The following is a 13,078-nucleotide window of genomic DNA, read 5'->3' on the forward strand; positions in this document are numbered from 1 at the left end:
AGCTACCAGCACAACTATGTTTATTGCAGCATTATTTACCATAGCTAAGATATGGAACCAACCCAGATGCCCCTCAGTAGATGAATGGATCAAGAAAATGTGGTATATATACACAATGGAATTCTATGCCTCCATCAGAAAGAATGACATTGCCCCATTTGTTAGGAAATGGAAAAACTTGGAAAAAATTATATTAAGTGAAGTAAGCCAGGCCCAAAGAAACATAGGTCCCATGGTTTCCCTTATTTGTAATATCTAGTATATGTATGAGTCAAGCGGAAAAGGTCAGATAATGTGATGCCAGGAAAATGAACCCTTAGATGTGTATTTTAATGTTTTTTTCTTTCATGCATGTGTTTCTAACGCATTTATAAGATTATCTCTTTGTTGCTTTGCATATCCCTCCCCCACAATATAACCCCTGCTTTCACTATATTTGATGTCAGTATAACTTGTGGAGGAGATGGGGAAAAACCAGTTGTTTAAGGATACAGGTGGACCTGTTGCAACAATGAGAAGTACAAGTTGTCATGTCCAAAACGAGCTTTACAACGTCGGTGCGGGGGGGGGGGGGGGGGGGGGGGGAGGGGAGGGGGAAGGAGAAGGATTGGGATTGGGGGGGAGGGGGGAGGCTGGGAAGGGATGTGAAGGGTAAACAAAGGAGGAGGCTGCAATGCTTGGTAAGAAATGTACGCATTATCCTGCCCACGTAATTTTAACTCCTCTGTACAGTATGTTCACAAATAAAATTAAATTAAATTAAAAAAAAAGTCCTAAGTGGAGCTGGGGTTCAAGTGGTAGATTGCTAGCCTTGAGCACAAAAACTCAGGTACAGTGCCCCAAGCCCAGAGTTCCCAAGCCCAAGCCCCAAGACTGCCAAACTTGGAGAGCTGTAATTAAGCTGAAGAATATTTTGTTTTTTTGGGTTTTTTTGGGGGTCCGCTTATGGGGCCTGAACTCTGGGCCTGGGCACTGTCCCTCAGCTCTTTAGCTCAAGGCTACCACTTGAGCCAGAGCACCACTTCCGGCTTTTTTCTTTTTGCTTATGTGGTGCTGAGGAATTGAACCCAGGGCCTCGAGCATGCAAGGCAGGCGCTCTACCACTGAGCCACCTTCCCAGCCCCAAGCTGAAGAATATTTTGAAGAGTACAATAAAACTAGGTCATGTGAAGGAAGTAGATCTGCTTACCTTTGAGAAGAATAGTCATGAAAAATATTGAGACTATCTCAAAGGCGATCACTTTGAAAATAATGATCAAAAGTTATATTCAGTAATTAAGACTACATATCTTCCCAGTTAGTAAAAAACGGAGATGGGAGGATCACAGTTAAAGGCCAGTCTAGGCAAAAAAATTAATGAGAATTGTCTTATTAAACAGGCCAGGCATGATGGTGGACATCTGCAAGCTCAGCTAAACAGAAAGTAGAGGTAAGAGAATAGTGGCCCCCAAAATCTGGCCCAAGGCAAAAGCACCAGACAGACATTACTTGAGAACAAGCTAAGGCGAAAATGTTTGGGGGTATGTTCTACTGTGAGAGGACTTGAATAGTAAGCATAAGATGCTAAATTCAAACACCAGTACCACCAAAAGAAACAAAACAAGCCATACTTGTATGCAGATAAAGAGAGGATCCAATAAGAAGGATTTGAAACAGTAGCTTTCATCCTTTCATTTCTGAGATTTTGTTTGTTTATAGAAATTTCCCCAAATATTTGAACCTATATTAGAAATCATGGTAAGTACTAAAAATTATAATCAATATTTAGATTACCATATTCTGATTAAACTTAAGATACCCTATTAAACTATTTATAATATACAATGTTGCTTACTTTTATTTGCACATTTGATGAAGTATCTGACCAAGCTACTAATTTCTTGCATCTTTTTCTGTCTGGAGGTTTGTGTTGAGGCGGAGACATTTGGTTTGGCTGTTCTTAGACATTCTGTTTCTTTCTGAATATATTTCTGTAAAAATCTTTAAGAAAACAAAACAGAATTTCAAAAACTTATTAATGCTACAGGTGGACCCATTGCAACAATGAGAAGTACAAGTTGTCATGTCAAAAGAGAACTTTACAACTTTGGGGAGGAGGAGGCTGGGAAGGGATGTGAAGGGTAAACAAAGGAGGAGGCTGCAATGCTTGATAAGAAATGTACTCATTATCTTGCCCATGTAATTGTAACCCCTCTGTACAGTATGTTTACAATAAAAAATTTTAAAAAATTCAATGCTAAATTTTTTATGCTTTTAAAAAGTACTATGTTCTTGGGGCTGAGAAGGTGGCTCAGTGGTAGCGCGCTTGCCTTGCAAGCCTGAGACCCTGGGTTCGATTCCTCAGCACCATATAAGCAAAAAGAAAAAAGCTGGAAGTGGCGCTGTGGCTCAAGTGGTAGAGCGCTAGCCTTGAGCTGAAGAGCTGAGGGACAGCGCCCATGCCCAGAGTTCAGGCCCCAGGACCGGACCCAAAAAAAAAAAGTACGGTGTTCTATCACAAAGAGCAATTTTTAAACACATTGCTTTGTTCAACGTACCAAGTAAATGAAACCAATTACAAGGCCTAACATAATACCAATACAGTCTCTCCCTCAAAAAACTCTTAATTTGTAAAGTTTATTAGTTTGTAATTGATTTATCTGCATTATGTTTCATCATTATTTTATCATTACAATGTTGTTAGTGGCTTTCAATCTTCCTTACATTTTTCCTAAGGTATCTTTCTGTCATTTAAATGAACAAACCTCACCTTAAAGACATTCATGACTAGCCAGAGGTGTCAGCTATACACATGGCCTACCTAACCAGCTTATGCAAAACAGTGCTTATTTTTAGGTAATAATTGTATTTGTGGAACCTGAAGTAAAGTAACCAGAGGAAAATGGAGCAGGTATTTTTCACATTGTATATATTCAGATCTTTAACCATCTACTACCAAATAAATAATGTATGTGTTCTAAATAGTCCAAGAAAACTAAATATTTATATTTCCTTTTAAGTACAAATATAACTTTCCAATCTTTTTTGGATTTTTTTTTTCTTTTTAGACTGGATCTCACATAGGCCAAGCCAGCCTAAACGTATATAGCTCAATCTAGCCTTGAAGTTGTGATACTCTTTGCAGTCTACTGAGTGCTGGTATTACATTCAATTTTCCCCATTCCTAGTTTCCTTCTCAATTTTGAGTGAGGTATGTCTAAGATATTTTGTTGAATAAATGATATGAACATTCTTTAAAAACTATGTTTTGAATAACTGTGTCAATTTTATACATAAGACACAATGATAATAAAGTAAGCAAAAATAAAGATCCCAAAACTAACAGAAAAAGGTAATAAAGAAAATCCGAACAGAATACCTAAAAACAGCATCCCAATTCAAATATTTTCCTTGTTTGGAATCTGAATGCCTATCTAAATGTTGAACTGTTTCAGGGTCCCGAATTAGACGCTTAAATTTCTCAACTTCTTTCTGCAAATGAAAGACAAACATTAGTAATGTGTTACCTATCACACATTTTTTTCAAGGAAACATTAAATATAAATAATTTATTACCCTTCGTTCTGTAGCTCTATCATGTTCCAGTTGCCGGCAGCAAATAAGCAAATCATTAAGTGCTAGACTCATGGTTCAGAATTGCAGAACATACATCCTTACTGCAAAACAAATAAATACAGGGAATGGGGTGAACACATGCAGCAGTGGTACTCACTAGACACTATGTAGAAAATGAACTATACAACTTGTGGTGGGGATGGAGGTAAAAACCAGGAGAGTGAGGGAAGGCATGACATTGTCTAAAAAGAAACATACTCATTGTGGGGCCCAGTAGCTCCCACCTGTAGTCCTAGCAACTCAGGAGGCTGAGATCTGAAGATCATGGTTCAAAGCAAGCCCGGGCATGAAAGTCTGTAAGACTCTTATCTCCAATTAACCACCAGAAAAGGAGAAGTGGCGCTGTGACTCAAGTGGTAAAGCACTCACCTTGAGCTGAAGAGTGGAGGGACAGTGCCCAGGCCCAGAGTTCAAGCCCCATGACCAACAAAAAGCAAAGACAAAAACAAAAAAAGAAATGTACTCATTACCTGATTTAAGAAATTATAACTCCTCTTTACAGTAAGCCCTCTGTAGCAATAACTATAACCCCTCTGTACATCACCTTTATAATAGCAATAAAAGACTAAAAGTAAATAAATGCATATTCATTTAACTTATTTTTTTGATGCTGGTATTTGAGCTAAGACTATATATACCAAGATATATATACTCTACCACTGAGCCACACTCCTAGCCTATATATAATTTTTATAGACTAAGGTACTGATATGTAATTAGGTCTAATTGTACAACTAGCAGCACACTGTAATCAAGGGCACAATGATTTTTCTTTATATTTCCATATGAGAGTTTCTTTATGTCAAAACAATGCTTCAACGTCACTTGTTTGCTACTGCACTGTATTCATAACCACTTGGTTGAGTGGCAACACTTTTATACAGCTACTTAGGATTGTACATATACATAAGTGTGTGTATATATACGAATACTGTATCCATAACAAAATTGTATTGGTTCAAATCTGCAACCCACCACTTAAAAGTCATAAAGCAGGCGACCAAATCTCTTCATTTGTTTTCTCAATGATAAAACTAGCACCTAGGATAGATTTATTTTAACACAGTGCTGGAACCCACAAATGTTGTGTAATTATCGGATTTCTTTCTGACTGTCTCCTTAGCCTCCGGATGGCTTTTTCTTCTCATCAGATTTCAAAGGCCTTACTGCCATCCACTCGTATGACTTCACTATGCAGAAAACTCTCCCAATCTATTTTACTTAATTTCCGATCTCTCTCTCTCTCTCTCTCTCTCTCTCTCTCTCTCTCTCTCTCTCTCTCTCTCTCTCTCTCTCTCTCTCGAGCTCTCGAGCTCTTTAAAAAGGACCTTCCATACTTTGTGCCTTTACATCCATTCCTACCACCACCCCCCACCCGCTCCTGTCTATAGAAGCTCCTTCTCCAAAACAACCGAAGACTAAGATCTCTAGGTGAATTTGATTCTCTCGGGGTAAATTTCCAGAGAAACTCTACAATAGAGTTTTCTATCACTGGTTCTTCGCGGCGAAATGGAGTCATCGTCCTGACTCTCAGTACCTGGGGTGGGGGAGTGAAGAGCCAATCCCCCCCCGGACCCCCCCCCCCAGCCCTCACGCCACTTACGTACATCTAGACCCGGGGGTGACAGGAAAGCGGGCCGCCCCACAGGGAGGAGGGTGCCACTCCGGGCCTCTCAAGTCCACTCGGGGTTCAGGGAGAGGAGGTGGGGACCGACGGGCTGGAGAGCCGCCGAGGGCCGCGCCGGGTGCAGGACCCGGCACCGGGCGGGACCGGGGAGCGAGGAAGGCCTGAATCCTACGCGGACGTCCCCTCACAGACCCCGCGCCGCGGCCGCGACCGACCAAGCAGTTGCTCCGGAAGCGACGGCGGCTGCGGCCTTAACTCCCACTCGCCTCGCTTATTTTGGCTCCCCGAGGTTAGCTGGTTGGCTGGTTTGTTTTGCACCAGGGAACGCACACACTTTGCTCCCGCTCGCGGTTCAAACGCGGCGCGAACGCACAGCGTGGACGTGTGGTAGGGAGCAGTCAGGCAGCGACTAGCAGTTCAGCGCGTGCGCAGAAAGAGCTCGAGCGTCTCCCCCTCGCCCTGGCGCAGAAAGGGGGTCTCGTGAGGACTCTCTGCGCGTGCGTGCGGACGTCACGGGCTCCGTTCAAAACATTCGTCCACCCCTTCTTCCCCGGAAAAAAAAAAAAAAAAAAGAGAGAGAAAGAAAAATTCCTCCAGGTCAGAGGAACCGCGCCTGCGTCGCGTTCACCAATGGCGAGCGGCCTCGCGTGTGTGGCTCGCCCGCAGGCTGCGAAGGATGCACTCCGCCCCCTCGCCCTCCCTCCTCAGCGCCAGCCTGCCAAGCCTGAGGGCGGAAATGACGACAGCTCCGAGGCGAACGGGGGCGGGTTTCATTTCGGCGCCTTTCTTTCTTCCGCGGAAGCGGTTGGTTGGCGTGGAACGAAAGAGGCGGGACAAATTGCCGCGGGTTCAGTGCCGCCACTGGAACCGGGAGATGCGGCCCCGCCGCCGCCGCCGCTGCGTTTGCTTTCACCCGGGTCTCTTCGCTCCCTGCGGCTCCTGCCGCGGCGTGGACCATGTTGCTCCCCTCGGATGTGGCGCGGCTGGTTTTGGGTAAGCGCGGACCGGGAGGGAGGAAGGGAAGGGCCGGGGAGGGGGTTCGAGACCTTCGGCCGAGCGGGACGGAAGGACCTCCGGGGCCGGAGGCTTCTCCTGGGTGGGGAAGCTTCGGGGTTTCGCCCCCACCCCTGCTTTCCGAGTGGCGGGGATTCCCGGTCCTGCCGGGGCCGTGGGTCGTGTGAACCGGTCCGTGGGGATGGGGGGGTGTGAAGATGCTGCCGGCGGGGGTCGGCCCGGACCGCCCTCCCCCGCCGCGGGTGGCAGGGGGCCTGGACTCGGCGGGGAAGCGCCAGGCCTGCACCCTCGATCGGGGACCCCGGAGACCGGGCTCCTCTAACGTGCGGGACGGGCTGCGTGTGGTGTTCTTTCAGCCTCTCTCCCTAGTCGGAGCGGGTTCCAGGATAAGGGAGAGGCGGATTGATTTCGCTCAGCCCTGGGGAAAAGCCCTTCCTGACGCCCTTCTCCTGATCCGACGTGAGGACGACGAAATGTGGGGCCGGGCTGGGGGGTGGTGATCTGTCCCTCCCAGACCTCCACGCAAGACGTCGCCCGGGGTGGAGGTTTGAAATGCAAGTTGCATGTTTTGCTGCTGCTGCTGCTGCAGCTCGGATTCTTTGGATGAGCAAAAGTCCCTGCGAGGGGACCTGCGCCTTCTGGGTTAGAACACGTTCTCCAGTCCTAGGGTTCTCCTCCATTTGTACTTGGGTAGTTCGTGGGCCACTTAGCTCTCTGGGGGTTGGGGGGGAGTATTGTCTGCGTGAGAGTCGAGTTTTGTTGTTGTTTGGCTCCCGTGTAAAAGGGATTATTGTACTGCTGGGAATAGGAGCCACCCTAGCTCAAAACCCCTAGCCAAGGATTTACAAACAACGTCTGCGACAACGCTGAAAGTAAACGACAAAAAAAAAAAAAAAAATCCGTACTGAGACCCGGTCTCTCTGGGTTTCCACAGGCATTGCTGCCATTATTTTATTGTTGGGAAAAACGCCCATTTGTTTTCTCCATATTTTCAAACAGCCCTGTCCAAAAGATGTGTGTGGTGGTTCTTCATGGGTACATTTTACAGGAAACACTCAGGGGAAATGGCTTCACCGGCCATTTTTTTTTTTGAGCCACTAATGACTGAAAATTACAAATTACTATTGTGTTCATGTGTACTTAACCTTTTATCTATTTTTAACAGAATCGAACACTTGTAACTAACCTAACATTCATACCCATGGTTTTAAAATGTCGCTAATCTTGTGGTTGTTACATTTATGAGGTTTATATGTAAATGGGTGAAAAGTAAACTTTCACAGTATACACTGACATACCCTCTCGCCCCCCTGTCCCATATATATTGTTTGCTTAAGAAGTTTGACTTTTAGGACTAGGTGTGGCTCCAAGTAATAATAAGCTTACTTAATAAGCATGGGCATGTCCTGGATTCAAACCTTAGTACCCCCAAGAATTTTTATTTTATTTTATGTTTTTACTTTTAGCAATTTGGTGATCCACATGAGTTTCAGTAATCATAAGCTTAAAAATAGTTTCTCCACCTTGACATTCCTGACATTTTGGAATGGATAATGGTTATACAGAATTGTCCTGTGCTTTAATACTTAAAAACATGCTTGACAGCTAGCCACTAGATATCATTAATACACCCTCACTCCTGCCCAAGTTGTGAGAAGGAAAAATGTCTCTGTCTATTGCCAGTATGTCCCCCAAGGGCAAAAATCACCCTTAATCAAGAAATCCTTAAGAAAACAATGTTTTTTTTAATTCGGATAATTCACTTCAAGTTGTATTCTTTGTCCACAAATAAGTTCTTCTGAGTGAGTGCCATTTTTCTGTTTAATGAACAAAAATTCAAGTCATTTCTTTTTAATCCTCAAAACCTGTTATTCACATTACCGTTCTTCCTGCCATCAGTCCTAGCAGTGTACCTCATCACATTTGGTCTTGGACTTCTGTTGGGACTTCCTGTCTACTTGTTCTTGCTGTTCATCTTATTTGCCTTTGTTAGATATCTTCTTAAAGCATTCACATCATACCACCTGTTCTAAAAGTTGAAATAGTTGTGCTTAAATAGTTACGGGAGCTTCCAAAACTATGGGGCCCTTTTTATAGGTAAAGGGTCAAGAATTTCTTCAGTTTTGCTAAATAGTTACTTGCAGAAACCAGTGTGGATATTCAGCATAGTAAGATTTAATAAGGGAATTGGTTACACTAGTGATAGAAAAACTAAGACGCCTAATGGCTTACCTGAAGCAGCTCAGAGATTAGCCCAGCAGGAAGCTTACTACACTCATCAGAAGGACTAGGAGACATAAAGCAACCCAGAGTAAACTGAGGCTTGGAATACGGCACTAAGACTTGTATGAGCTCTGGTCACAGAGGAAATTCTAAAAAGGGGGTGAGAGAATGGGCTTCTTCCTTTTGCCCTCTAATCTGCTACCAGAGCTTCCCCTGAAACTAGTTGACATGTGAGCCTGAGAGACCTTGCCTATTTGGAGGGCAGGCTTCCTCCCTACAGAAGAGAGATGGGGAAGAAAGAAGAATGCATTTGAGGGCAGACAGGACCGGGACGGGCACATCCCCCAATGGATCAAGAATCACTGGTTCTATTAGCCTTTATGTCACTGAGACATAGGTATTTAGTAAGTATTTACAAAGTACAACTGTGATCATGACATTCCCCTTCATCTAGCTGAATGATACTTGTACTCATTACTAGAATATCAGTAATGAGCTTTTCAAGGTCCTTACCTATTTTGTCTTTTCTGCTGCATATCCAGCTGTTCAGTTTACATGGTTTGTATTGCATCTCTATTGGGCATGTTTCCACAAATCAACTCTGCATGTTTTCTGTGTCTCTGAGGTTCCTAGCCTTCAGGACTCACCTCCTCCTTGAAGCATTACATGATTTCCCCCAAGCCTGGTGCCAGTCTCTTGAACCCTGATGTTCCCATGAAGTAAACCACTCCTGTTTTCTTACCACTTTTGCATTGCAGTTATTTGTGCTAATATCTTCTGTCTCCTTGTAGATCACAGATTATTTATAGATTGAGACCTTGCTTCTGTTTGTGGATCTAGTAATCCAAGGCATTGTAAGTTAAGTCTTCCTAAGAGTTAACGTTTTCAAGGACATTGACCCATCCTGGAAATTGGTAGAATATCTCATGATATTTTCATAAACAAGACTTTTCAGGCTTCTTGCTCTTTATTTTTCCTTCCTTATAAGTAGGAAGAAGAGAGGGAAAGTTGGTAACCTTGATGGAGTTAGGGTTTTATCTTCCATCACCTGATTGAGAATTGGTTTCTTGATAATTAGAAACATTTTTGTAGGCAAATAACTAGTTAATCTGGTATAATGACAACAAGTTTTCAACTGTTTACTGCAGAATTTTTAAACTAGGACACAAAGCACAATACATAAAATCTAAAATGGGAACTCTAACTTGCTCAAGTAAGCACTTTATTGACTTATTTATTTATTGTCAGTACTGGGGCTTGAACTCAGGGCCTGGGCACTGTTCCTGAGCTGCTTTTGCCCAAGGCTAGCACTCTTAGCACTTGAGCCATAGCACCACTTTTGCCTTTTTCTCTTTATGTGATACTGAAAAATCAAACCCAGGACTTCACACCTACCAGGCAAGATACCACTAAGCCACATTCCCAGCCCTAAACATGTTTTTAAAAAGCAGAACATACTACCTCTAATTTCAGTATGGTTATAACTTGAACTTTTTTTTTTTTGGTTATAGGGCTTGGCCTCTGGGCCTGGGCACTGTCCCTCAGCTCTTCAGCTCAAGCTAGTACTCTACCACTTGAGCCACAGCGCCACTTTCAGCTTTCGTATGTGGTACTGAGGAATAGAACCCCTGACTTGCTAGGCATGAACCCCATCCATGCTAGGCAAGCACTCTACCACTAGGCCACATTCCTAGCCCCTAACTTGAGCCTTTTCTCAAGTGTGTGCTATGTAAGCACATACTGCCTTATGGTATGCCTTGAATTATGTGAACTATTTTTTTAATTATCTTTAGTTGTAATTGAATTACCATTCAACCAAGCCATGTATGAGCACAATGTGTCTTGATCAGTTTCACCTTTTCATCATTCTCCTTCATACCTTCCAAACCCATCCCTAAGAACCTTTTTTTTTAACCCTCTGTGTACCATAGGTATGGTATTTAGGTATTAATTAGTACTTTAGGTAATTAATACTTTAGGTATTAATACTTACAAATATTGCCTCTTTCTTTTTGGTTGGTCATGGGGCCTAAACTCTGGGCCTGGGCACAGTCCCGCAGCTCTTCAGCTCAAGGCTAGCACTCCACCACATGAGCCACAGCGCCACTTCTGGCCTTTTCTGTTTATGTGGTACTGAAGAATCAAACCCAGGGCCTCCTGCATGTAAGGCAAGCACTCTACCACTGAGCAACCTTCCCAGCCCCTCATACTTGCCTTTGTAGAATATTTTTATCAGCACTGGATTAGTAGGAATTTTTGTTAGTAACTAAAAATTTCTTTATGGAAATGATTTCTAAGTTCTCAAAATTTATAGGGCTATACTGTTGTCACCTCTAACTGTATTTTTAACTAGGTCGTAGTAATAAAAAAAAAAAAAACTCCACTGAAACTGGGGAAAAGCAAAGAAGGGGGTGGTGTCCTCCAAAAAAAGAAATTACCCATTACCTGACTTACGAAATGGTAACCCCTCTGTACAATGCCTTAATAAATTTTTAAAAACCCACTAAGATGATCTAGAAAGCCATTTACCATGAGAGTTTAAGAAGAAAAGGTCATTCTTGGGCATGAAGAGATAGAATGGCATTGGATAGGTCAAAGAGGAAATTCGTTTTAACTCCAGAAAGAACTCCCAGTTTTCCCCTTCCCCCATCTTCTGGGAACCACTAATCTACTGTACATATATATTTGCTATTTTGGGGCACTGAATGTAAATGAAATATAATATGATGATCTTTGTCTGACTTCATTCACTTGTCTTTTGTTTTTTGTGGTTCTGGGGTTTGAACTCAGGGACTTGCGATTGCTGGTCTTATGATTTACCTCTTGAGCTATGCCCCCTGCCCCAGCATGGTTTATTTTCAAAATGGATCTACATCATGACTGTGTTTTTTGTTATCCTAGTGTTTGTGAATTGGTAATTCATTGTGGTCTTGACCATATATTTTCCTAATGACAAATGAAGTTGAGTAACTTTACATGGGTTTATTAGCAATTTTCATATCTTTGGTGAAGAGATATTTATATCTTGGTATCCAGAGCTGGAGGGCATGGCTCAACCATAGACCCTTGCCTAGCAAGCTAGAGACCCTGAGATCAAACCCCAGAACCACCAAAAGAGGAGATAAAAAGTGCTTCAAAACCTTTCCCAGTTTCTTAAGACTACTTTTTATTACTGTTCATTAAGAGTTAGTTATGTAGTTAGGCTTGTAGTCCCTTACCAGGTATATGATTTGCAAATGTCTTCCATTTTGTCATCTGCCTTCACTTTCTAGATAGTGTCATTGGAAGCATATAAGTTTCAAATTTTGATACTTGCCTTGTTTTGGTTGCTTGTGTTTTAGGTGTTGTTTCTAGAAAACCTTTTGCAAGTGTTTTTAAGGAAAGGTTTTGTCAAAGTGTTTCGTAGTGCATCTTGCAAGGATAATGTGGAGTTTGGTATTTATTAAGCATATATTATCTACATTATCTATATGTGTGTATATGCACATATATACACACTTGTATGTATACACACATATAAATAAATACCTTTGAAAGAATTCATGAAGGATCAGTATTAACTCTTCCTAACTCATTGTTTTGTGTATTTCACAAGCCAACAAAACCATTTGGGCCTAGGCTTGTTTTGTGAGCAAAAGATTTTTGCTCAAAATGTTATTAGAAATTTAATTTAAATTTTCTATTTTTTCAAGATACCAGTCAGTTCTGGTAGTTTGTGTATTTCTGGAGTTACCAGTTTTAGCTAGAGTCTACATTTTTGTTGTACAACTGTTTTATAATATTCCTTTACAATCCTATATGTATTTCTAAAATGTAGATAATCATGTAAGCTCTTATATTCCAAATTTTAGTAATTTGAGTCATTTTTCTTCTGGCCAGTCTAACTGAAGATTTCGTTAGTTTTGTTTTGTTTGAACTTTTGGCTTTATTGGGTTTGGGGTGTTTTTTTTTCCTATTGTTTCCCTTATCTGTAGGTCAGTTATTGGTACTCTTAATTTCTTTCTGCCTGTTGAGGACTTATTTCCCTCTTGATTTTTTAAGCTTGAAGACTAGACTGTTAAGATGTTTCATCTTTTTTCATATATATTTGTAGCTAAAAATTTTCCACTATATACTGCTTCAGAGTCAGCTCATAAATGTTTCTGTCTTGGGATTTTAATTTGCTGTTATTTTAGCTGGTGCTTGTTATTTAGTGAGCTCTTTGAGTCAAATCTATAAAGCCTATGTTCTTCTAAGGGTTTATATTCTGTGAATGGACATTCCTTAAATACCAGGATCAGGTAAGTTCTTCATTGTTTGCCAGTAGGATCTGTGCATGCGTTGGGGCATGGTTTATGCACCGCTGAACAATTATAACCTCTTACCTTGTTAAGGATAAAGTTCTTATTAGAATTAGTAATACTTCGATTCCCAAAGGGTGTAAAAACCTGAAGAATTTCTTACCTCTCACACACCGTTGGCTGGTCTTTCAATTTGAGCAGTAAATCACTAGGCAGATAGGGAGGCATGCAAGTAATCAACATCAAGACAATACGGGGAGTGTTAATTCAGTAATAGGATTTATGCCATGGACTGCTCTAGTCATTATGGAAATTACAA

The 13,078-nt window shown here is 42.0% G+C and overlaps 2 protein-coding genes across 2 annotated transcripts in view; one reads left to right on the forward strand and one right to left on the reverse strand.

Annotated features, from left to right (window-relative positions):
* LOC138838810 (serine-protein kinase ATM-like) overlaps positions 1 to 5,599 on the reverse strand; it is a 97,876-nt gene extending 92,277 nt beyond the window's left edge. The window contains exons 1-4 of the mRNA XM_070038160.1: positions 5,223 to 5,599; positions 3,556 to 3,656; positions 3,359 to 3,471; positions 1,835 to 1,980 (exon numbers count right to left, since the gene is read on the reverse strand). Of these exons, the coding sequence (XP_069894261.1) occupies positions 1,835 to 1,980; positions 3,359 to 3,471; positions 3,556 to 3,627 (331 nt within the window). The 5' untranslated portion in view covers positions 3,628 to 3,656; positions 5,223 to 5,599. The remainder of the gene's footprint in view (positions 1 to 1,834; positions 1,981 to 3,358; positions 3,472 to 3,555; positions 3,657 to 5,222) is intronic.
* A 467-nt stretch (positions 5,600 to 6,066) lies between these two features.
* The window catches only part of LOC138838811 (protein NPAT-like), a 29,492-nt gene continuing 22,480 nt past the window's right edge, over positions 6,067 to 13,078 (forward strand). Inside the window, exon 1 of the mRNA XM_070038162.1 lies at positions 6,067 to 6,235. Coding sequence (XP_069894263.1) covers positions 6,199 to 6,235 — 37 coding nt within the window. The 5' untranslated portion in view covers positions 6,067 to 6,198. The remainder of the gene's footprint in view (positions 6,236 to 13,078) is intronic.

Source organism: Dipodomys merriami, unplaced genomic scaffold (assembly GCF_024711535.1).
Source record: "Dipodomys merriami isolate MVZ:Mamm:240054 unplaced genomic scaffold, mDipMer1.0.p SCAF_29, whole genome shotgun sequence".
Classification (NCBI taxonomy): domain Eukaryota; kingdom Metazoa; phylum Chordata; class Mammalia; order Rodentia; family Heteromyidae; genus Dipodomys; species Dipodomys merriami.